The 25,461-nt window shown below is 45.5% G+C and overlaps 1 protein-coding gene across 1 annotated transcript in view; it reads left to right on the top strand.

The window, feature by feature from the left end:
• The window catches only part of LOC311135463 (protein O-mannosyl-transferase TMTC2-like), a 159,178-nt gene that overhangs the window by 105,497 nt on the left and 28,220 nt on the right, over nt 1-25,461 (top strand). The window contains exons 6-8 of the mRNA XM_084169428.1: nt 4-188; nt 781-859; nt 3,390-3,511. Coding sequence (XP_084025554.1) covers nt 4-188; nt 781-859; nt 3,390-3,511 — 386 coding nt within the window. The remainder of the gene's footprint in view (nt 1-3; nt 189-780; nt 860-3,389; nt 3,512-25,461) is intronic.

Below are 25,461 nucleotides of genomic sequence, written 5' to 3'. Positions count from 1 at the left end.
CAGCCGCCTACTTGAACACAGGGATCGTCCTGATGAACCAGGGGCGACTGGACGAAGCCAAGAGGACCTTCCTAACCTGCGCCGACATCCCTGACGAGAACCTGAAGGACCCCCACACCCACAAGAGCTCCGTCACCAGCTGCCTGTACAACCTGGGCAAGCTGCTCCATGAGCAGGGGCACCAGGAGGTAGGATAGGGGGGCAGACGGAGGTGCGCACACACACACACACACACACAGGAACACACACACCAATCATACACAAACAGGTCGAAAAGTACACCAGCTCTGAGATTGTGGAAACAGTGTGTATTATCAGGAGAAAAGTTCCACTACCCACTGACCTTCTACACTAGTATACCCACTAATTAACCTAACGTAGCAGGCGTAAAAGAAAACGCCTGAGCGGAGTTCCCACATCTGGTTTTCAGCGGATAAGGAAGCTAGGTTGAATTAGCTGTATCCCTGAAAACCGGATGCCTCCGATTGTTGACAACTCCGCTAAGCCTACCCACTAATAGAGCCTAAAGGGAATCCCTGCCTGGGGCTTTAGCGAGAGAGAGTCTGTGTGACACTGCACTAGCTCTCTGACTGGCCATGTCATGGAGAGGATAGATCCTTTCTCCTCCACCAAGTCTTAACCACCTCTTAGTGACCCCTGATTCCATGCTTCCATTCAGCTTGTGAGGGCCCAGGCTGCAGTAGACAAATGACTTGTGGCCCTGGCCTGGTTGGCTCCTCGTGCCTAATGGATGGTTCCTTTTGTTTTATTCATTCATAGGAGGCCCTCTCGGTGTATAAAGAAGCAATACAGAAAATGCCAAGACAATTTGCACCTCAGAGCCTCTATAACATGATGGGTAAGTGGCTATTCTCTCTCTCTCGAACCAAACACACAAGCTTAGATTTTCTTGTGAGGAGAAAAAATAATGGAATAGAAGATTGGTAGATTGGAGGTACATTTGTAATCATTGTGTCAGCTGTTGGTTGTCAGCTTGGGTCCATGCACTTCTGGCTGAGTTTGTTTAACCTTATTCCACCTGAAGGGTCACAGGATTGGTTGTATTGATTGTGGCCAGGGTCTTGAGCTCGTCAGCTGAGCTATGCTTACAGTAAGCATTACAAATTAGCCCAAGGCTGTTGGTTTTAGAGGTCCTCTGTTTTCGTGTAAACCGGCATCAAAGTCGGTGTGTGGCTGCAGCTCAACGCTCCCATTGAGGCCCCGATGTTGAGGTTTCAACAGCACATTAATGATAATAACTGCGCTCCTCGTGTTACAGTCATGTGAAAGTAGCTGCAGACTAAATTGTGACTTTTGATTTCAAAATGCAATAATATTCAATTTCAAGTGACCCCCGATTTCACTAGCACTCTTGTCACTCAATGGCCATGCTGACAAGTCTCACTCCTTTTTCCTTCTCTCTGGCTACCCCATGTTGTTCCTCTCTCTCTCTTTCACTCTTTTACTCACTCTTTCTCTCTCTCTCTCTGTGTCTCTTTCCCTCCCTCTCTCTCTTGCTCTCACTCTTCATCTTGCTGAATTCCAGCAAGCCCCCCTAGGACAGTACATTCACCAGTGGAGTCAAATTCAGCTTGACAGAGGTGCTGAGAAATCGTTACCAAATCGCCTCTCACAGTTTGAAAGCTGTAAGGGCTGTAGGAGGGTGGATGTTGCGGCATTTTCCCATATTTCTTGCAGCTGATTTTTACATTACTCTGAGGAGCTAATTTAAATGTTTGGCGCACCTGCTCCTATCTATTTACAGTCCAATTCACGCGGGTGCTGCCATTTTGTTGGTCATATTCTCAAGAGGGGAAACTTTAGTCAGTTTACATGGCAGTCTGGGTCAAAGTTGGATCTTTATCTGCCAAAACCCCCATCATCTCAAATGGGCAATGGAATGTTCCGCTAGATGTGGTTTTCAACTCCTTGGAAATTGTGTCACTTCGAATGTTATGTCCGTCTGTGCTACGTCACAGACCTCCATCTGAATCTGATGGTAGACTAGAGAGGCACAAAGCCCATTTGACCACACTCAGTCTTCTGCTGTTACCAGCTCCGCATTACACCATGTCTGACAAATATGTAGATAAAGCGACTCATAATCATAAGTCAGTGTACAGTATTATATTAGCTGCTGGAAAGGAAATAAATGAAGTCTAGGGATTCTGTAACCCAACTAGGACATACAGTAAATGTTTATGCTTATGGAGAACAGTTTGAAAGATATCTACTCTAACATAAAGCTGGCTTTCCTTGGATACTTGATATACTGTCTTACAAAAGACTGCATTAACTCTGTTCCTTATCATGAGTAAAAATGGAAGTGGAGTCTTATATTTGATACCACTACATGCTTGAGTACCCTGTATTTAGAGGTATATTAAAGGTATATTACAGACAATTGCTAATGAAGAACAGGGGGGACGTCTGTTGATCGTCTCAGAGGTCAGCAGGTCAACGTTAAACACCAGCCACCTGTTGTTTCTCTCCGGTTTCTTATCAGTGGAAATGATTAGCCATAATCCCCAGTGTATTATCTAGCTTCAATTGGCACTCCTCTCGAAAACATGGGTGTGGATTGAAAAAACGTCCCGTTACAAGTTCATGTGAAACCTATCGCCGTCACGTCCCCTGTCCCTGTATTATTCCTGTGATCATTACATTTAAAGCATTGTTTTGGCTTGTGTTTTCCCCAATTACCCGACTGTGACGTCAAATGCTGTTATAATACGTGTCAGAGGCAGGAGAGAGAAAGAAAGAGAGACTCTGTTTGTTCAGGCGATGGTAAAGTCTTCAAGGCTGGACCAGGTATCAGATGATGTCTGAAGAATCAGGGAGGGTGTTTCTACTCATGTCATCAGCAACATATCAGGCAATCAGCTCAGGCCAGTCATAGCAAAGGATGGAGTCAGGCCCATGCCTGTTCTCCTGCTCTGAAGTACTTTAGGCCTCCCATTGAACTCCATCTAACTAACACATGGGGGATCTGAAAATCCACCTTTAGTTAAATTATTATTTTTACGGGATTGTCGCTGAGCAGGTATTATGAGTTTGTTATAGGATAGAGGATTTTATTAAAGAAATAAAACATCTTATCATCCTATCAAGCCTTTTAGTGGGACACTATTCAACTGAGGCAGACAAATTCAAAACGTCGTCCCTCACTTTGCGATGTTGTAATGTGTGTCCCTGACCCTAGTCCTAGTAAAAGGTCCTTTAGCTAATAAAACACGAGTTTGGTATCGGGTTTCAAAGTGCACTGACGTGATGGCAGGCCTTTCTGCATGACCGCCCTAGCTGTCATTGGATTCCTTAGTGAGACAATGGGAAGACTTGTGGTTCCTTAACCTCTGACCCTTGACCCGATGCCTCACTTCCCCTCACAGGAGAGGCCTACATGAGACTGAACAAGCTGACCGAGGCCGAGCACTGGTACAGAGAGTCCCTGAGAGCCAAGCCAGACCACATCCCAGCACACCTGACCTACGGCAAACTCCTGGCCCTCACGGTAACTTCTTCATCATCATCATCATCATCATCATCTTCCTCCTCCTCCTTCTCCTCCTGGCTTTCTTATTATTTTTCAGCTCTGCAAGTAGCCTGAGAGTGTGATTGCAGATCATCAATGGCCTGTGTGTGTGTGTGTGTGTGTGTGTGTGTGTGTGTGTGTGCGTGTGTGTGCAGATCACATTGAGTTTCTCAAGGTGCCCCATCGTCCTGTGGGGATAGCTTCCTGATTGAAACTGATGTCACGGCTGCCCTGTGTGTTTTTAAGATCTGTTACCAAATCCCCGGACTAATTCTTTACAACCGCCTTAACAGGCACTCCATATTGAACCCTAATCAGTTTCAGTAACACAGGTTGCAAATGGCTCCAGTTAAGTAACCAGCCCCTGCAACACATTAGCCCTGAGGGACTGATCTGATGTGGATCCTCCTCTAACTCCGGACCCTGCTGCCTTCTGGGCCTCCAGGGCCTTCCGACTACTCAGATGATATTCACCAAGGTCACGTGGTTGACCTGGTTTGACTAAGAGGAGAAAGGCTGGTTTGTGTGCTGGGGGTAGTTCACTCCACAGGGTCCCAGACAAAGACAAAGAGCACATTTATCTTCGTCAATCACTCGTTTACCTTTCTAGGGAATAATGGTTGTAGATTAACATGATCTTTCTCCATATTGATCACCTTGCCAGTGTCAGAGTGGTGTGTGTAGGTGAGTGGAAGGAATCAAGCGCAGGACCCAGGATGACTTCAACCGTCTTTAGTAATGTTCCCAAAAACAACGAGAACAATGAGTCGCCAACCCAACCGGGTGGCGCAAACAATTGCGCACAAAACACAGTGCGTCAAAACAAGAAAAGCGCACGCAGTGCGAGCTCTCGGGAAAACACAACGAGAGAATACAATAAACTTCACAGAGGCAGGCTGACAATGAACAATCACGCATAACACCTGACCCAAGCACACAAAACTAAATAGGGAAACAATTAAGACACAAATAAGGGACAGGTGTTATGAACAGACAAAACCAAATGAACATGAAACATAGAACGGTAGCAGCTAGTACTCCGGAGACGACGACCGCCGAAGCCTGCCCGAACAAGGAAGAGGAGCAGCCTCGGCCGAAACCGTGACAGTACCCCCCCCTTGACGCGCGGCTCCAGCCGTGCGCCGACCCGGAGCTCGGGGACGACCCGGACGACGCGGAGCAGGGCGCGCAGGATGACCCCGATGGAAATCGGTCAGTAGGGACTGGTCTAATACGTCCCTCCTTGGCACCCAGCACCGCTCCTCCGGACCGTACCCCTCCCACTCCACGAGATATTGAAGACCCCCCATCCGGCGCCTAGAATCCAGGATGGACCTCACGTGTACGCCGGAGCCCCCTCGATGTCCAACGGGGGCGGAGGAGTCTCCTCAATCTCAAAGTCCTGGAGTGGACCAGCTACCACCGGCCTGAGGAGAGACACATGGAACGAGGGGTTAATATTTTTGTAATCAACAGGTAGTTCTAACCTATAACTCACCTCGTTCAATCTCCTCAGGACTTTAAATGGCCCCACAAACCGCCGACCCAGCTTCCGGCAGGGCAGGCGGAGGGGCAGGTTTCTGGTTGAGAGCCAGACTCGATCTCCAGGTGCGTACACTGGCCCCTCACTGCGGTGTAGGTCGGCGCTCGTCTTCTGTCGACGTATGGCACGCTGCAGATGGACGTGTGCAGCGTCCCACGTCTCTTCCGAGCGCCGCACCCACTCATCCACAGCGGGGGCCTCGATCTGGCTCTCATGCCATGGTGCCAGAACCGGCTGGTACCCTAATACACACTGAAAAGGGGTTAGTTGGGTGGAGGAGTGGCGAAGAGAGTTCTGTGCCATCTCGGCCCAGGGCACATATCTCGCCCACTCCTCCGGCCGGCCCTGACAGTATGACCTCAGAAACCTACCCACGTCCTGGTTGACACGTTCAACCTGCCCATTACTCTCCGGGTGGTAACCCGAGGTAAGGCTTACCGAAACCCCCAACCGTTCCATAAATGCTCTCCACACTCTAGAGGTGAACTGGGGGCCTCGGTCAGACACTATATCCTCGGGTACCCCGTAGTGCCGGAAGACATGGGTGAACAGAGCCTCTGCGGTCTGTAGGGCAGTGGGTAGACCCGGCATGGGAAGGAGACGACAGGCCTTAGAGAACCGATCCACAACGACCAGGATGGTAGTGTTCCCCTGTGAGGGGGGAAGGTCGGTAACAAAATCCACCGAGAGGTGGGACCAGGGTCGTTGTGGAATAGGCAGGGGTTGTAACTTACCCCTGGGCAAATGTCTGGGCGCCTTACACTGGGCCCACACCGAACAGGAGGAGACATAAATCCTCACATCCCTAGCTAACGTTGGCCACCAGTACTTCGTGCTCAGGCAGTGCACTGTCCGGCCGATACCCGGATGGCCAGAGGAGGGGGACGTATGAGCCCAACAAATGAGGCGATCGCGTACCTCGAGCGGAACGTACGTCCGACCCACAGGACACTGTGGAGGACTCGGGTCGGTGCGTAACGCCCGCTCGATCTCACCATCAACCTCCCACACCACCGGAGCAACCAGACAGGACTCCGGTAGTATGGGCGTGGACTCAACTGACCTCTCCTCTGCGTCATACCGCCGAGACAGAGCATCTGCCTTCCCGTTCTGGGACCCAGGGATGTATGTGATTTTAAACACAAACCGGGCTAGGAACATAGTCCAGCGAGCCTGGCGAGGATTCAGTCTCCTAGCTGCCCGGATGTACTCCAGGTTACGATGGTCAGTTAGAATGAGGAAAGGGTGTTGAGCCCCCTCGAGCCAATGCCGCCACACCTTTAGGGCCTGTACCACGGCTAACAGCTCCCTGTCTCCTACGTCATAATTCCGCTCCGCCGGACTGAGCTTCTTACTGTAAAACGCACAGGGACGGAGTTTAGGTGGAGTGCCAGAACGCTGGGAAAGAACGGCCCCTATCCCGGCCTCTGACGCGTCCACCTCTACTTGGAACGGTAAAGAGGGATCCGGATGCGCCAACACCGGCGCCGAGGTAAACAGGTCCTTCAGTCTCCCAAATGCCCTGTCCGCCTCAGCTGACCACTGCAAGCGCACCGGACCCCCCTTTAACAGAGACGTTATGGGAGCTGCCACCTGTCCAAAACCCCGGATAAACCTCCGGTAATAATTCGCAAAACCCAAGAACCGTTGCACCTCCTTCACAGTGGTTGGGGTCTGCCAATTACGCACAGCTGACACCCGGTCTACCTCCATCTTCACCCCTGACGCAGATAACTGGTAACCCAGAAAGGAGACCGACTTCTGGAAAAACAGACATTTCTCTGCCTTGACATATAGGTCATGCTCCAACAGCCTCCTCAATACTCGGCGCACCAGGGCTACATGCTCAGCACGGGTAGGACTATACACCAGAATGTCGTCGATGTACACAACTACTCCCTGTCCCTGCATGTCCCGGAAAATCTCATCGACGAAGGATTGGAAGACTGAGGGAGCATTCATCAACCCATATGGCATGACTAGATACTCGTAGTGTCCGGAAGTCGTGCTAAACGCTGTCTTCCATTCATCGCCCTCTCGAATGCGCACCAAGTTATATGCGCTCCTAAGATCCAATTTTGTAAAGAACTGCGCACCGTGCAGTGACTCCGTCATAGTCGCAATCAGAGGAAGTGGATAGCTGTACTTCACTGTGATCTGATTGAGACCGCGGTAATCAATACACGGGCGCAGACCTCCATCCTTTTTCTTCACAAAAAAGAAACTTGAGGAAGCGGGTGAAACGGAGGTCCGTATGTATCCCTGTCTAAGAGACTCAGAGATGTACGTCTCCATAGCCTTTCTCTCCTCTTGAGACAAGGGATACACATGGCTCCGCGGGAGAGCTGCTCCTGACTGGAGATCTATCGCACAATCCCCTCGTCTATGAGGCGGCAGCTGCGCCGCCCTAGTCTTACTGAACGCCAGTGCCAAATCCTCATACTCGGGGGGAATCTGCAGTGCTGGCATTAGATTCGGACTCTCCACCGAGGTCGCCCCTATGGAAACACCCAGACACCGCCCCTCACATTGAGCAGACCACCCTTTAAGAGCTTTCTCTCGCCACTTAATAATAGGGTCATGAGTCATCAACCAGGGAAGACCCAGCACTACCGGATACGCAGGAGAGTCAATCAGATAGAGCTGAATTCTCTCCTCATGACCCTCCTGCGCCATCATCTGAAGGGGTGCTGTGACTTCCCTAATCAACCCAGACCCTAACGGACGGCTATCTAGGGCATGGACGGGGAAAGGCTTATCCACTGGAAGGAGGGGAATCCCTAACTCTATACAAAACTGGCGATCTACAAAATTCCCAGCTGCGCCTGAATCTACCAGCGCCTTATGCTGGGAACGAGGTGCAACCTGTGGGAAACAAACAGGCAAGGTTAGGTGCACGACAGAAAGCTCTGGGTAAGCAGGGCGCCTACTCACCTGGGTGGACCCCAATGCGTGACCTGCCTTCTCCCTCACTAGAGAACCCGCCCCAACACCTAGCCGCGGTGTGCCCTCCACGACCACAGTTGGTGCAAGGGCCGGGTCCCCTCGGGCTCCTCCTCCTCCGTTCCCTAGCGCCAGCACCTCCGAGCTCCATAGGGCTCGGCTCGGAGGTGCTGGAGAGTGGAATGGGCGAACCCCCCCTCCCGGGACGCCCACGGGTGGCGAGCAGGGTATCCAGCCGGATGGCCATGTCGACAAGCTGGTCGAAAGTCAACGAAGTGTCCCTGCACGCCAACTCTCGCTGGACGTCCTCCCGGAGGCTGCAGCGGAAATGGTCGATATGGGCCCGCTCATTCCACCCTGCATCAGCCGCTAGGGTCCGAAACTCCAAGGCAAAGTCCTGGGCGCTCCTCATCCCCTGTCGGAGGTAGAATAGCCGCTCCCCCGCCGCCTTCCCCTCTGGTGGATGGTCGAACACAGCACGGAAGCGGCGGGAGAACTCCGCATAGTTCGTGGTAGCGGCGTCCATTCTCCTCCACTCGGCGTTGGCCCACTCCAACGCCTTGCCGGTGAGACAGGAGATGAGGGCTGAGACGCTCTCGTGTCCCGAGGGCGCCGGGTGTACGGTGGCGAGGTAGAGCTCCACCTGCAGCAGGAACCCTTGACACCCGGCAGTGGAGCCGTCGTACGCCCTCGGGAGCGAGAGCCGAATCCCACTTGGTTCCGGAGATGAGACAGGAGGGCTGACCGATGGAGCTGGGTCGGTTCGTGGAGGTGTGGGAACCCCGCTGGTCTCCCATCGGTGCAGGGTATTCATCACCCCCTCCAGGGCGTGACAGACCTGATTGATGCGGTCCTCCTGACCACGAAGACGTTCAGCCATCTCGGCTGTCGGCGTGGTCTCTCCTGCTGATTCCATGATGGATGCGTGATTCTGTCAGAGTGGTGTGTGTAGGTGAGTGGAAGGAATCAAGCGCAGGACCCAGGATGACTTCAACCGTCTTTAGTAATGTTCCCAAAAACAACGAGAACAATGAGTCGCCAACCCAACCGGGTGGCGCAAACAATTGCGCACAAAACACAGTGCGTCAAAACAAGAAAAGCGCACGCAGTGCGAGCTCTCGGGAAAACACAACGAGAGAATACAATAAACTTCACAGAGGCAGGCTGACAATGAACAATCACGCATAACACCTGACCCAAGCACACGAAACTAAATAGGGAAACAATTAAGACACAAATAAGGGACAGGTGTTATGAACAGACAAAACCAAATGAACATGAAACATAGAACGGTAGCAGCTAGTACTCCGGAGACGACGACCGCCGAAGCCTGCCCGAACAAGGAAGAGGAGCAGCCTCGGCCGAAACCGTGACAGCCAGATTGATTTCCCTGTCTGTAGTCAGTGAGTGGTGGTCAGTTTAACAAACAGTTTAGCAGGCATTTAAGGGAAAATCTGACATGAATTGGTCTCTTATCAGGAGCCACTAGATACTCTGAAACGTAGATTTGTCCCATCATACACCAGGGGAACAACAATATACAATAGAAGAAGAAAAACTTCCCTTGAGTGAGCAGGCAAGGGAAAACTCACTGGAGAGAGAAGTATAGTTGTTTTAGTAAAGAAAGGGCTATTGAGAGCATAATATACAAGGAAATTCTCAAAGCTGCTAATGAGAACCTTGACGACCTTTTACTTAGCCGGTGGGGATTCCGGTGGGGTACACCCACCCAGGTAGTGGCAGTGCTGGCAACACTGGCTGCAGTAACCCATGGGGAGGGGGTCACACTCGGACAATCAGAGAGGGGGTTTATCATTGTGGCCCAGGTGGCACAAAATAATCAAAGATCTGACCGCATGGAGATGCTTGGGAAAATGGTTACAACAGGGGATCAGAGTGTTTGTGTTTCAGGTGAAGAGGGTGGATCTGATCTCCATCACCTAGGACTTTACATAGATTAAGTAGATTAATCAAATCTCACATTGTTATCAATTTCTGCTCAATCTGCATGCTTTCTCAATCAGCTTTAACTGTATGTGCACTCGTAAATCAAGTTATTTCTCGAGTTGGGCTCTGGGATATAACAGCCGTTGAGTATCTGATTTTATGGTGGATTGTGGAGGAGGGGGTTTGAGTGTGTTGGAGTATGTGAGTATGTGCGTGTGTGCTTGTCTGGCATCTGTTGTGGGGGGGTGGGGATGTTGAGGGGGAGGGTATGGGATGGACCACGGGAATTATTTGCTAGGATAATAATTGCTTGTCAATGAATTAAATGTGATACAATGGCAATCCGGGTTATATGTTAGAATCCTACGCGTGAACTGCCGACATTATTACGCATATTAATTGATAATGATGGAAAATAGGATATGCATAATTTTTTTTAAATAGTTATATATATATATATATATAGAGAGAGAGAGAGAGAGAGAGGTGAAAGCATTGGAAATGCTTTTGGCGGTTAATCTGCTTCTGTTTTATGGGTGGCACTGTGTGCTGTTTTCGATGGATGGGTCCTGGCCTCTCGGGGCCTTAGGGATACGGAGGGACGTGGGTGGGATGCTGATCACTGGGATGACGGCTCAACTTGGGATGGGGAGGGGCTTTAGCGGGGGAATTAGTGGAGATCAATTGAAGGATTACTCCATAGCAATGCAAATATCACGGTACAGCTATATGGACACTCAATCATTACGCTATTTTTTATTGGTAAATTTACAAACATATACAGTGGGGAAAAAAAGTATTTAGTCAGGCACCAATTGTGCAAGTTCTCCCACTTAAAAATATGAGAGAGGCCTGCAATTTTCATCATAGGTACACGCCAACTATGACAGACAAAATGAGGAAAAAATTTCCAGAAAATCACATTGTAGAATTTTTTATGAATTTATTTGCAAATTATGGTGGAAAATAAGTATTTGGTCAATAACAAAAGTGTCTCAATACTTTGTTATATACCCTTTGTTGGCAATGACACAGGTCAAACATTTTCTGTAAGTCTTCACAAGGTTTTCACACACTGTTGCTGGTATTTTGGCCCATTCCTCCATGCAGATCTCCTCTAGAGCAGTGATGTTTTGGGGCTGTCGCTGGGCAACACGGACTTTCAACTCCCTCCAAAGATTTTCTATGGGGTTGAGATCTGGAGACTGGCTAGGCCACTCCAGGACCTTGAAATGCTTCTTACGAAGCCACTCCTTCGTTGCCCGGGCGGTGTGTTTGGGATCATTGTCATGCTGAAAGACTCAGCCACGATTCATCTTCAATGCCCTTGCTGATGGAAGGAGGTTTTCACTCAAAATCTCACGATACATGGCCCTATTCATTCTTTCCTTTACACGGATCAGTCGTCCTGGTCCCTTTGCAGAAAAACAGCTCCAAAGCATGATGTTTCCACCCCCATGCTTCACAGTAGGTATGGTGTATTCTTTGGATGCAACTCAGCATTCTTTGTCCTCCAAACACGACGAGTTGAGTTTTTACCAAAAAGTTATATTTTGGTTTCATCTGACCATATGACATTCTCCCCAATCCTCTTCTGGATCATCCAAATGCACTCTAGCAAACTTCAGACGGGCCTGGACATGTACTGGCTTAAGCAGGGGGACACGTCTCGCACTGCAGGATTTGAGTCCCTGGCGGCGTAGTGTGTTACTGATGGTAGGCTTTGTTACTTTGGTCCCAGCTCTCATTCACTAGGTCCCCCCGTGTGGTTCTGGGATTTTTGCTCACCGTTCTTGTGATCATTTTGACCCCACGGGGTGAGATCTTGCGTGGAGCCCCAGATCGAGGGAGATTATTAGTGGTCTTGTATGTCTTCCATTTCCTAATAATTGCTCCCACAGTTGATTTCTTCAAACCAAGCTGCTTACCTATTACAGATTCAGTCTTCCCAGCCTGGTGCAGGTCTACAATTTTGTTTCTGGTGTCCTTTGACAGCTCTTTAGTCTTGGCCATAGTGGAGTTTGGAGTGTGACTGTTTGAGGTTGTGGACAGGTGTCTTTTATACTGATAACAAGTTCAAACAGGTGCCATTAATACAGGTAACGAGTGGAGGACAGAGGAGCCTCTTAAAGAAGAAGTTACAGGTCTGTGAGAGCCAGAAATCTTGCTTGTTTGTAGGTGACCAAATACTTATTTTCCACCATAATTTGCAAATAAATTCATTAAAAATCCTACAATGTGATTTTCTGGATTTTTTTTCCTCATTTTGTCTGTCATAGTTGACGTGTACCTATGATGAAAATTACAGGCCGCTCTCATCTTTTTAAGTGGGAGAACTTGCACAATTGGTAGCTGACTAAATACTTTTTTCCCCCACTGTATAATGATAAATAGACTTGAAACTTGTATCTCTTAATGGTGTATGGTGAAATAAGTATAGCCAGTTATAATTGTAATGGCTTAGCTGATAATAACAAAAGAAGAACAATATTTACATGGCTCAAAGAGAAGGAATATAATATCTATTGTATACAGGAAACTCATTCAACAATTCGAGATGAAGTAGCGTGGAAAAAAGAATGGGGGGGGGGGGGGGGGGGGATATACTTCTCCCATGGGCAAAGAAATTCAAAAGGGGTGATGATATTAATTAATAGTAATTTCGATCCGAATGTGCAAATTGTACAAATAGATACACAAGGTAGATGGATTATTTTAAATATGTTATTGGACCATAAACAGATATGGCTCATTAAACTTTACGGACCAAATATTGATGATCCACAATTCTTTGACAATATATATAATAAATTATCAAGCCTGCAAGCAACTCAAGACAATATTATTATGGTGGGGGATTATAATACTGTTTTAAATAGCTCAATGGACCGTAAAGGAAATCACACCACAAACAATCACCCACATGCTCTTAAGGAAATTGTGAATGTCATGGATACATTAGAACTAGTAGATATATGGAGGCTTAAATATACTGATCTAGTGAGATATACATGGCGGAGACTGAATCAAGCTAGTCGTCTTGACTTCTTTCTTATCTCATTCTCGTTGGCACCAAAAGTAAAAAAAGTGTTGATAGGGGACAGAATGCGGTCGGACCATCATATAATAGGCATATACATTACTCTTACTGAATTTCCACGTGGGCGAGGATATTGGAAATTTAATCAAAGCCTATTGGATGATAATTTATTTATGATTTGAACAAAGGAATTTATAACTGACTTTTTCCAACATAACATAGGTACAGCGAATCCCCTTATTGTATGGGACACCTTTAAATGTGCCTTTAGAGGCCATGCAATTCAGTACTCATCTCGAAAACAAAAGCAATTTAGGTCAAAAGAGTTTATACTAAGAAAGGAAATAGAAAGTCTAACAGAACAGATAGATGGCAATAAAAACTGTAACATAGAGGCTCAGAATAAATTAGAGGAAAAAAAAAAGAAATGGAGAAACTTATTCAAGAAAGATCAAGTGTAATATATTATAAAAATAAAGCAAACTGGATGGAATATGGGGAAAAATGCACAAAATTCTTTTTTAATCTTCAACATAGGAATGCTACCAAAAAGAACTTAATGAAACTGGTTACAATTGACGGAGTCATCCATAATTCACCAAATGATATTTTGAAGGAAGAAACAAAGTACTTTAAGCATATGTTTTCTTTTCAGTCGCCTCCATCTCCTCTAACTGAAGCTAATTGTAGAGATTTTTTTTCTATTGATAATGTCAAATTAACAGCCACACAGAAAGACTCATGTGAAGGTGAAATTACAGAGGAGGAACTTCTGGATGCAATTAAAGACTTTAAGTCCGGGAAAACTCCAGGGTTGGATGGCATACCAGTCGAGGTATACCAAACCTTTTTTGATATACTAAGAGGACCGTTATTAGCATGTTTTAACCACTCCTATGTAAATGGTAGATTATCTGACACTCAAGAAGAAGGTCTGATCTCATTATTACTGAAACAGGATACAAGTGGAAAATATAGAGATCCAGTCCATTTACAAAATTGGAGGCCCCTTACACTTCAGTGTTGTGATGCAAAAATCCTAGCAAAATGTATAGCGCATAGAATTAAAAAGGTATTGTCGGATATTATTCATTCTAATCAGACAGGTTTTTTACATGGAAGATACATTGGAGATAATATAAGGCAAGTATTGGAAACAATAGAACACTATGGAAGATATGGGAAACCAGGCCTGCTATTCATAGCAGACTTCGAAAAGGCATTTGATAAAGTTCGACTGGGGTTTATATATAAATGCCTGGAGCATTTCAATTTTGGAGAATCTCTTATAAAATGGGTCAAAATCATGTATAGTAACCCTAGGTGTAAAATAGTAAATAATGGCTATTTCTCAGAAAGTTTTAAACTGTCAAGAGGAGTGAAACAAGGTTGTCCACTATCGGCATATCTATTTATTGTGGCCATCGAGATGTTAGCTATTAAAATCAAATCCAATAATAATATCAGAGGATTAGAAATACAGGGCTTAAAAACAAAGGTGTCATTGTACGCTGATGATTCATGTTTTCTTTTAAATCCACAACTAGAATCCCTCCACAGCCTCATAGAGGATCTAGATACATTTTCTAACCTCTCTGGATTACAACCAAATTATGACAAATGTACTATATTACGTATTGGATCACTAAAAAATACAATTTTTACATTACCATGTAGTTTACCAATAAAATGGTCTGATGGTGATGTGGATATACTCGGAATACATATCCCAAAGGAAATAAATGATCTCACTTCAATAAATTTTAATAGAAAGTTAGCAAAAATAGATAAGATCTTACTACTATGGAAAGGAAAATACCTGTCAATTTGTGGAAAAATCACCCTGATTAACTCTTTAGTATTATCCCAGTTTACCTATTTGCTTATGGTCTTGCCTACGCCTAGCGAACAGTTTTTTAAATTATATGAGAAAAAAATATTCAATTTTATTTGGATCGGCAAGCCAGACAAAATTAAAAGAACATATTTATATAATGAATATGAATTCGGAGGACAGAAATGATTAAATATTAAAGCATTAAACCTATCACTAAAAGCTTCAGTCATACAAAAGTTATACTTAAATCCGAACTGGTTCTCAAGCAAATTAGTAAGATTGTCTCACCCAATGTTCAAGAAAGGCCTTTTTCCCTTTATTCAGATTACAACCTCTCACTTTCAGTTATTTGAAAAGGAAATAATCTCCCAAATGTCACTATTTCTAAAACAAGCCATAGAAAGTTGGTTGCAATTTCAATTTAATCCTCCAGAAACGACAGAACAAATAATGCAACAAATATTGTGGTTAAATTCAAATATACTAATTGACAAAAAACCTTTATTTTTTGACAGAATGTTTAAAAAAGGTATAATCTTCGTAAATGATATCATCGGTAGGACTGGTGGAGTTATGTCGCACATGCAGCTAACAAAAACATATGGAAATGTCTGCTCTACCCAAAATTACAACCAAATAATTGCAGCCTTACCGCAAAAGTGGAAGAGGAAAGTGGAAGGGGGAGAAAGTAAGGAACTTGTCTGTCGGCCTTGCATTAAAGAACATAATTGGTTAAGGAAAACTGTGATAAATAAAAATGTATATCAGTTTCACTTAAGGACCAAAGGATTGACAGCCGTCCCATATAGATTGCAAAATAGTTGGGAAGAGATCTTTGACGTACCGATCCCATGGCATAGTGTTTATGGACTGACATGCAAAAATTAGAATCTTTCAATTTAAATTATTATATAAAATTATTGCTACCAATAGAATGTTATTTATATGGGGGATACAATCTTCCCAGCTCTGCAGATTTTGCTGTGAAGAGACAGAATCATTAGATCATTTGTTTTGGTTCTGTCCATTTGTAGCTTGTTTTTGGACACAGGTCCAGGAATGGCTAAAGGATTGCAATATTTACCTGGAACTAACCTTGCAGATAGCATTACTGGGTGATCTGAAAAGTCATAGTCAATCAATCAATAATATAATAATACTTTTAGCAAAAATGTTTATTTTTAATTCACAATCTGTAGAAGCAATGAGAATAGAAAGGTTCAGAACTTTTGTAAAACATCACAGTACGGTTGAAATATATATGGCAAATAGAAATCCTATATGGATGGTGTTAAGACATAGATGGGAGGTATTGAATAGAGTTGAAGGATGGGACTAATAACAAATAGCAACAAATAATAACAAAGATAGCGTAGTAGTGCAGTCCTGTTTTTGTCGTGTGTCTGTAAATAGCCTGTAAATACCCTGTTTTTTTTGTATTTTTCATACATATTTTCCTATCAGACTTTTCATCCTTCTACAAAATATATTTTCCTGCATCCCGCCTCACTCAATGTGGAACGGATTCTATTATTGACTTACCTTTTATCTAGAATCTACAGTTGAAACTAGCTAGCCAGCTAACTAGCTACTTGCTATTAGCCACAGTTGCTATTTCACCCAGAACATTGGATTTTCTGCCGGAATAATTGAATCACTGGACATTAATCACCGGATCGCAACTAGCTAGCCGCAACCGAATGGATGTTGCTGTTTGGCTAATCACCACTGCCCCCGATGCAAGCACCAGTTAGCCTCGAGCTAGCCTAGAGCCAGGCTCATATCCCGGCTATCTACCTCTAGGTCTACCGGACGGGAGTAGCCAGCTAACTAGCTACTTGCTATCAGCTACCGTTAGCGGTTTTTCACCATTGTCCGTGGCCTGCACCACCTACCAGCCAGCTATAGTCTGGACTATTATTCGGCCAGTCTGCACTGTCTGCACAGCGCGTTATCGACCCAGAACATATCAGTTTTTCTGCCAGAATCACTGAATCACTGGACCTTTAACTCCGGATTCATCGCTACCAGCTAGCTGCAACAAAATGGACGTTGAGGTCTGGCTAATCATCCTGAGCTAGGCCCATCTCCCATCTCCCGGCTATCTACCTCTCTGTCAACCGGACGGGACCACCTAGTGTTGACACGGAGCCCAGCCGATCCTACACGACTGGTCTGCCGACGAAATCGTCTGATGAGGTAGATTTTACAACAGGCTTCCCGTTACGACGTCGACCACGAAGATTCCATCTGCTAGCCCCGGCCTGCTAGCACACGCTAGCCGTGGCCTCTTGCTCGCTAGTGCTTTAGCAGCCCCCGAACTACCTCCGAACTATCCTATTGCTGTTCACCGGACCTTATGATAACTCAGCTATACAGCTGATGTCTGCTGGACTGTTCCTTTTTACGGTACTGCATCCTGTTTATGTTTAGCCTCAGCCCAAACTGTGTCGTCATTACCAGCTGTTGTCTTAGCTCTCTCAAATTACACCTGTGATTGCTTTATGCCTCTCTCCCTTGTCAATATGGTTAGCTTATTGTTGTTTCGGTTATTTCTAATTGTACTATTTCACTGTAGATCCCCCAGCCCAGCTAAACCTGCCTTAGATAGCTCCTTTGTCCCACCCCCCATACACGCGGAGACCGACTCAATTGGTGCCTCCAGTGATGCTATCTCTTTCATTGTTACCCAACGCTTAGGTTTACCTCCACTTTACTCATATCCTTCCATATCCTTGTCTGTACATAATGCCCTGAATCTTTTCTACAACGCCCGGAAATCTGCCCCCTTTATTCTATGTACCCAACGCACTAGAAGACCAGTTCTTAAAGCCTTTAGCCGTATCCTTATTCTAGTCCTCCTCTGTTCCTCTGGTGATGTAGAGGCTAACCCAGGCCCTGCAGCCCTCAGTATCACTCCTACTCCCCAGGCGCTATCATTTGATGACTTCTGTAATCGCAAAAGTCTTGGTTTCTTGCACATAAATATCAGAAGTCTACTTCCTAAGTTTGAGTTATTCACTGCGTTAGCACACTCTGCCAACCCTGATGTTCTAGCAGTGTCTGAATCCTGGCTTAGGAAGGCCACCAAATATTCTGAAATTTCCATCCCCAACTATAACATTTTCCGTCTAGATAGAACTGCCAAAGGGGGTGGAGTTGCAATCTACTGTAGAGATAGCCTGCAGAGCTCTATCATACTATCCAGGTCTGTGCCCAAACAGTTTGAGTTTCTACTTCTAAAAATCCACCTTTCCAGAAATAAGTCTCTCACTGTTGCCGCTTGCTACAGACCCCCCTCAGCCCCCAGCTGTGCCCTGGATACCATATGTGAATTGATTGCCCCCCATTTATCCTCAGAGTTCGTACTGCTTGGTGACCTAAATTGGGATATGCTTAACACCCCGGCCATCCTACAATCCAAACTAGATGCCCTCAATCTCACACAAATTATCAACGAACCTACCAGGTACAACCCTAAATCCGTAAACATGGGTACCCTCATAGATATCATCCTGACTAACTTACCCTCTAAATACACCTCCGCTGTCTTCAACCAGGATCTCAGCGATCACTGCCTTATTGCCTGCGTCCGTAATGGGTCCGCGGTCAAACGACCACCCCTCATCACTGTCAAACGCTCCCTAAAACACTTTAGCAAGCAGGCCTTCCTAATTGACCTGGCCCAGGTATCCTGGATGGATATAGATCTCATTCCGTCAGTAAAGGATGCCTGGTTGTTCTTTAAAAGTAATTTCCTCTCAATCTTAAATAAACATGCCCCATTCAAAAAATACAGAACTAAGAACAGATATAGCCCCTAGTTCTCCTCAGACTTGACTGCCCTTGACCAGCACAAAAACATCCTGTGGCGTACTGCATTAGCATCAAATAGCCCCGCGATATGCAACTTTTCAGGGAAGTTAGGAACCAATATACACAAGCAGTCAGGAAAGCAAAGGCTAAATTTTTCTAACAGAAATTTGCATCCTGTAGCACTAACTCCAAAAAGTTTTGGGACACTGTAAAGTCCATGGAGAATAAGAGCACTTCCTCCCAGCTGCCCACTGCACTGAGGCTAGGAAACACTATCACCACCGATAAATCTACAATAATCGAGAATTTCAACAAGCATTTTGCTACGGCTGGCCATGCTTTCCACCTGGCTACCACTACCCCGGCCACCAACTCTGCACCCTCCGCTGCAACTTGCCTATGCCCCCCCCCCCCCGCTTCTCCTTCACACAAATTCAGACAGCTGATGTTCTGAAAGACCTGCAAAATCTGGACCCCTACAAATCAGCTGGGCTAGACAATCTGGACCCTTTCTTTCTAAAACTAGCCGCCGAAATTGTTGCAACCCCTATTACTAGCCTGTTCAACCTCTCTTTCGTAACGTCTGAGATCCCCAGAGATTGGAAAGCTGCCGCGGTCATCCCCCTCTTCAAAGGGGGTGACACTCTAGATCCAAACTGTTACAGACCTATATCCATCCTGCCCTGCCTTTCGAAAGTATTTGAAAGCCAAGTTAACAAACAGATCACCAACCATTTCGAATCCCACCGTACCTTCTCCGCTATGCAATCCGGTTTCCGAGCTGGTCATGGGTGCACTTCAGCCACGCTCAAGGTCCTAAATGATATTATAACCGCGATCGATAATAGACAGTACTGTGCAGCCGTCTTCATCGACCTGGCCAAGGCTTTCGACTCTGTCAACCACCGCATTCTTATTGGCAGACTAAATAGCCTTGGTTTCTCAAATGACTGCCTCGCCTGGTTCACCAACTACTTCTCAGATAGAGTTCAATGTGTGAAATCGGAGGGCCTGTTGTCTGGACCTATGGCAGTCTCTATGGGGGTGCCACAGGGTTCAATTCTTGGGCCGACTCTTTTCTCCGTGTATATCAATGATGTCGCTCTTGCTGCTGGTGACTCTCAGATCCACCTCTACGCAGACGACACCATTTTGTATACATCTGGCCCTTCATTGGACACTGTGTTAACAAACCTCCAAACGAGCTTCAATGCCATACAACACTCCTTCAGTAGCCTCCAACTGCTCTTAAACACTAGTAAAACTAAATGCATGCTCTTCAATCGAACGCTGCTGGCACCCGCCCACCCGACTAGAATCATCACTCTCGACGGGTCTGACCTAGAGTATGTGGACAACTACAAATACCTAGGTGTCTGGTTAGACTGTAAACTCTCCTTCCAGACTCACATTAAGAATCTCCAATCCAAAGTTAAATCTAGAATCGGCTTCCTATTTCGCAACAAAGCCTCGTAAAACTGACTATCCTACCGATCCTTGACTTCGGCGATGTCATTTACAAAATAGCCTCCAACACTCTACTCAGCAAATTGGATGTAGTCTATCACAGTGCCATCCGTTTTGTCTCCAAAGCCCCATACACTACCCACCACTGTGACCTGTACGCTCTTGTTGGCTGGTCCTCACTACATGTTCGTCGTCAAACCCACTGGCTTCAGGCCATCTATAAATCACTGCTAGGCAAATCCCCGCCTTATCTTAGCTCATTGGTCACCATAGCAGCACCCACCCATAGTCTGCGCTCCAGCAGGTATATCTCACTGGTCATTCCCAAAGCCAACACCTCCTTTGGCCGCCATTCCTTCCAGTTCTCTGCTGCCAATGACTGGAACGAATTGCAAAAAAGCATCAGTTGTCAGAGCACCTTACCGATCACTGCACATGTACACAGCCCATCTGAAATTAGCCCACCCAACTACCTCATCCCTATATTGTTATTTATTTTGCTCTTTTGCACCCCAGTATCTCTATTTGCACATAATCTCTTGCACATCTAGAATTCCAGTGTTAATACTAATTGTAATTATTTTGCACTATAGCCTATTTATTGCCTTACCTCCATAACTTGCTACATTTGCACACACTGTATATATATTTTCTGTTGTATTTTATGACCTTATGTTTTTTTTTACCCCATATGTAACTCTGGCCAGGTCGCAGTTGTAAATGAGAACTTGTTCTCAACTGGCTTACCTGGTTAAATAAAGGTGAAAAAAAAAAAGAAAAAAAAAAAGGCTAATAATGTAAGCATACTGTGTCCATAATAAGTATATAGGTTGTATGTTGGGAGCTTTTGGGAAAGAGCACAGTTAGAAAGATATGGCATATAGAAGCAAACCGGATGGACATCATGAAAATGATCGGAGAGGTTGAGAGTAGAAGAAGTTCAGGAGCAAAAAAAATTAAAAAAATAAAAGATAAAATATATATATAATAGAATTATTGTAAAATTAACTCTGTCCATAAGGTGTAGATAGTAAGTATAGACCGGAAGTAGAGGCCTGGGCATTGTTGTTCACTAATTTACTCCAAGTAGGGAAAGGATGGTGGGGTTGAAAAGTAATAAAGGGGAGTATATATATATAAAAAAAACATGGGGGATTGGAAGTGATGCAGACAATTACATTGATAGAAGATACAATCTATCTGCAATATTAAGCTGATCCATTCCCCCGACAAAAAAAATAAAATATATGAAAAAAATTAAATAAAATTAAAAAAATATATATATATATATAAAAAGAAAAAAAAAGAAAGGGCTATTGATTTAGAGGAAAGTAGGGAGTTCAGAGCTCATGGCTGTGTGCCTCTCCTCTGGATCTCAGGCAGAGATCGACAACGGCTTACCCAGGGCCTCCTTTCTCCTCTGGGTGTAAATGATGCCACCTCAGGGGTGAGGAGAGGAGAGAGCTGTCAGACTTACAGACTCAATAGCCTTGAGATGGTTTTGAAAGAACAGAGCATAGTGTGAATTGCAGTGGCTCAACCAGCCCTAGCACAAGTTTGTATCTATGAGGGCCCAGGAGTGTAAGTTGGCAAGAGCTACCTTGAAAATGTTCAGTTCACCTTCTACCTCCATCAGCCCCATCGTGACCTCCGACCTTCCACCACACCACTACCTCTACTGTCTCTTCACTGACAACTGTGTTTAGTCTTGATCAAATACCACACCAGGGAAGTGACCCCCACCTCCACTCCCATCCCCTTTACCCCCCACTGTGAGTGATGAGAAAACAGCCGTTCTGTCAGGGGTCCTAAGTTCAGATCCTGGCAGGGGATCGTGGGTTGGGGGAGGTGTAGCGCGCATTGGAGGACAGGGTTTGTCGGTGGAGATTGGTGTCGTTCTCCTGCTGGGCTGACCCCTCTGCACCTCATGCGGGACCCCCTGGGGGGAGGGGTGTAGCTGGGGTCGGAGATGTGTACCATGGTGCTCGGTGTTATTGAACTCAGTCATTCACAAGTCATTTCCGGGCCTAATCTGATGCAGGCTCCATTCATAATCACCTCGATGGCTGCCAGAGCGGAAGTACACATCTGTTCCACGTCTGATGTCACTGGGAGATTAGGGGATCAACACTAACAATAAGCACAGTATGTGTGAAAGCAGGATATTTCACCTCCATAATGAGTTGATATTGAATAGGAAGTGGATATGGGTGGTGGGAGACAGGCAGACAAGCAGACAGACAGACAGACAGACAGACAGACAGACAGACAGACAGACACAGACACAGACAGACAGGCAGAGAGCTGGTTCTTCCATCGATTCCAGTCCATTCAACCACTGCAGGCTGCCAGGCCATCTATCAGCATCCATCACACATAGTTATTAACAATCTCTCTCTCTGCTGCTGTTGCTATGGGCCGATGTGCTGCACAGCCAGTCTAAGCGCCTGCTAGGCTGCATACAAACCACTACTTCCCCCCACACACTAAATATTGTTTTGATCTGGATACCTGACAATTGTGAGGGGAAAAGCTAATGAGCTCTAATGTTGAAGTGATGATGTTCGTTAGCAGTCCAGACATGAAACTGGATTTCATTCAACAACCCACTCAGGAGTAGAACTCCTAAGCCTGATAAGGCCAAAAATGGATTCAAAAGCTGAGAACATCAATAGGGGCTCACGGGAGATATTATTTTCACATTCTGCAAAGATTTCTTGAGAACTTTTCTCCAGTAAAGAGAGTTGTTTTTCCTCACTTCTCAGTCAAATCTGCAAAGTACAGGTAACTGCCAAAATAATGGAAACACTTGAGTAAATGAGAGATACAAAGTGTATTGAAGCAGGTGCTTCCACACAGGTGTGGTTCCTAAGTTAATTAAGCAATTAACATCCCATCATACTTAGGGTCATGTATGAAAATCCTGGGCAGGCCATTATATTGACCACAGAACACAAGTGGTCACTGAATGGTTTGATGAGCATGAAAACTATGTAAACCATATGCCATGGCCGTCTCAGTCACCACATCTAAACCCAATTGAACACTAATGGGAGATTCTGGAGCGGTGTCTGAGAGTGTTTTTTTCACCACCAAACAAAACACCAAATTTCTCTCCAGTAGAGTTCCAGACACTTGTAGAATCTATGTCAAGGTGCATTGAAGCTGTTCTGGCTAGTGGCCCAATCTCCTATTAATAATAATATGCCATTCAGCAGACGCTTTTATCCAAAGCGACTTACAGTCATGTGTGCATACATTTTTACGTATGGGTGGTCCCGGGGATCGAACCCACTACCCTGGCGTTAAAAGCGCCATGCTCTACCAATTGAGCTACAGCGGACCACAGAAGAAAATGTATGTTGGTGTTTCCTTTATTTTGGCAGTTACCTGTATGTACCACATAGATTCAAATCCACACGCACAATGGGAGCCAGTGCATTAAATTGTCACAACGTGGTTTCCTGCCAGGCTTTTTGTCTGAACTTCAGTAAATAGAAATATGCTGATGTTATGACTATTCCAGCTGCTCCTCAGCTGAGCGCTTTGTACTATTTCTGAATTTGAGCGCCTTGAGCTGCGTTAAACATATACTTCTATTTTCCATCATATCAATGGAGAATACACTCAAATATTTACACTTGGAAATTGTGAGTACTTTTTGTGTTATTGAAGGTAAACCCGGTGAAAAATGTATGAGGCACGCAATCATCCAAATCTGATTGCAGTGTTTGGATAAAGCCTTTGCAATTAAAATTAATGAATTGTGTTCATTCTATATAATGTATTTCCTAAACATAATTTATTCTGGTTACTGGCTTATGTAATATTAAGGGAGCTCTTGCCACTTTTTGTTCACAATCTGAAGTGCTGTGGCATTTCTTATATTTAGGTTTCTATAGGCTTTAATTGATTAGTTGAACATCTATTGTGATCTTCATGTCGTGTGCAGCTGATACACAGATAAGACCAGTGTTGTGTGTGTGAGACAGAGAGAGGCAGCTGTGTTGGCTGGAGCCTTTGTGTGTTAGTTGTGATTTGAGCCAGCTCTCTGAGGCCCCCGGGGCACTGGCTCCTCTGGGCTCCACTGGGCCCCAATCTGTCACTGCTGCTGCTGACCCTCATCAGGCTCCAGTCACCCTGTCTGTCACTCCCTGTGTGATGTAACCCAGAACGACTCTCCACGCCCTCTCTCAATCTGTGTGTGTGTGTGTGTGCACACGTTTCTCTCTCTCTCTATCTCTCTCTCTCTCTCTCTCTCTCTCTCTCTCTCTCTCTCTCTCTCTCTCTCTCTCTCTCTCTCTCTCTCTCTCTCTCTCTCTCTCTCTCTCTCTCTCTCTCTCTCTCTCTCTCTCTCTCGCTCTCTCTCTCTCAGCTGCAGTGGATTAACCACAGCCTCTGTGTTATTTGTACAGATATAAGTGTGTTATGATTAAATGCTCAGACCAGGCAGTCAGCTGTGCCAAGCATGACATTGTGTACTTTGAGGGTAAATCTTTCTTAGGATGACACAAGGTGTCATATTAAGATTTAATGTTACAGTAAGTTTGTGGCTTAGCAAAACCATTATATATTACAGTGGGGGAAAAAAGTATTTAGTCAGCCACCAATTGTGCAAGTTCTCCCACTTAAAAAGATGAGAGAGGCCTGTAATTTTCATCATAGGTACACGTCAACTATGACAGACAAATTGAGAAAAAGAATTCTAGAAAATCACATTGTAGGATTTGTAATGAATTTATTTGCAAATTATGGTGGAAAATAAGTATTTGGTCACCTACAAACAAGCAAGATTTCTGGCTCTCACAGACCTGTAACTTCTTCTTTAAGAGGCTCCTCTGTCCTCCACTCGTTACCTGTATTAATGGCACCTGTTTGAACTTGTTATCAGTATAAAAGACACCTGTCCACAACCTCAAACAGTCACACTCCAAACTCCACTATGGCCAAGACCAAAGAGCTGTCAAAGGACACCAGAAACAAAATTGTAGACCTGCACCAGGCTGGGAAGACTGAATCTGCAATAGGTAAGCAGCTTGGTTTGAAGAAATCAACTGTGGGAGCAATTATTAGGAAATGGAAGACATACAAGACCACTGATAATCTCCCTCGATCTGGGGCTCCACGCAAGATCTCACCCCGTGGGGTCAAAATGATCACAAGAACGGTGAGCAAAAATCCCAGAACCACACGGGGGGACCTAGTGAATGACCTGCAGAGAGCTGGGACCAAAGTAACAAAGCCTACCATCAGTAACACACTACGCCGCCAGGGACTCAAATCCTGCAGTGCCAGACGTGTCCCCCTGCTTAAGCCAGTACATGTCCAGGCCCGTC

Source organism: Coregonus lavaretus (assembly GCF_964263955.1).
Source record: "Coregonus lavaretus genome assembly, chromosome: 9".
NCBI lineage: Eukaryota > Metazoa > Chordata > Actinopteri > Salmoniformes > Salmonidae > Coregonus > Coregonus lavaretus.
This window is presented reverse-complemented; position numbering and strand designations above follow the sequence as displayed.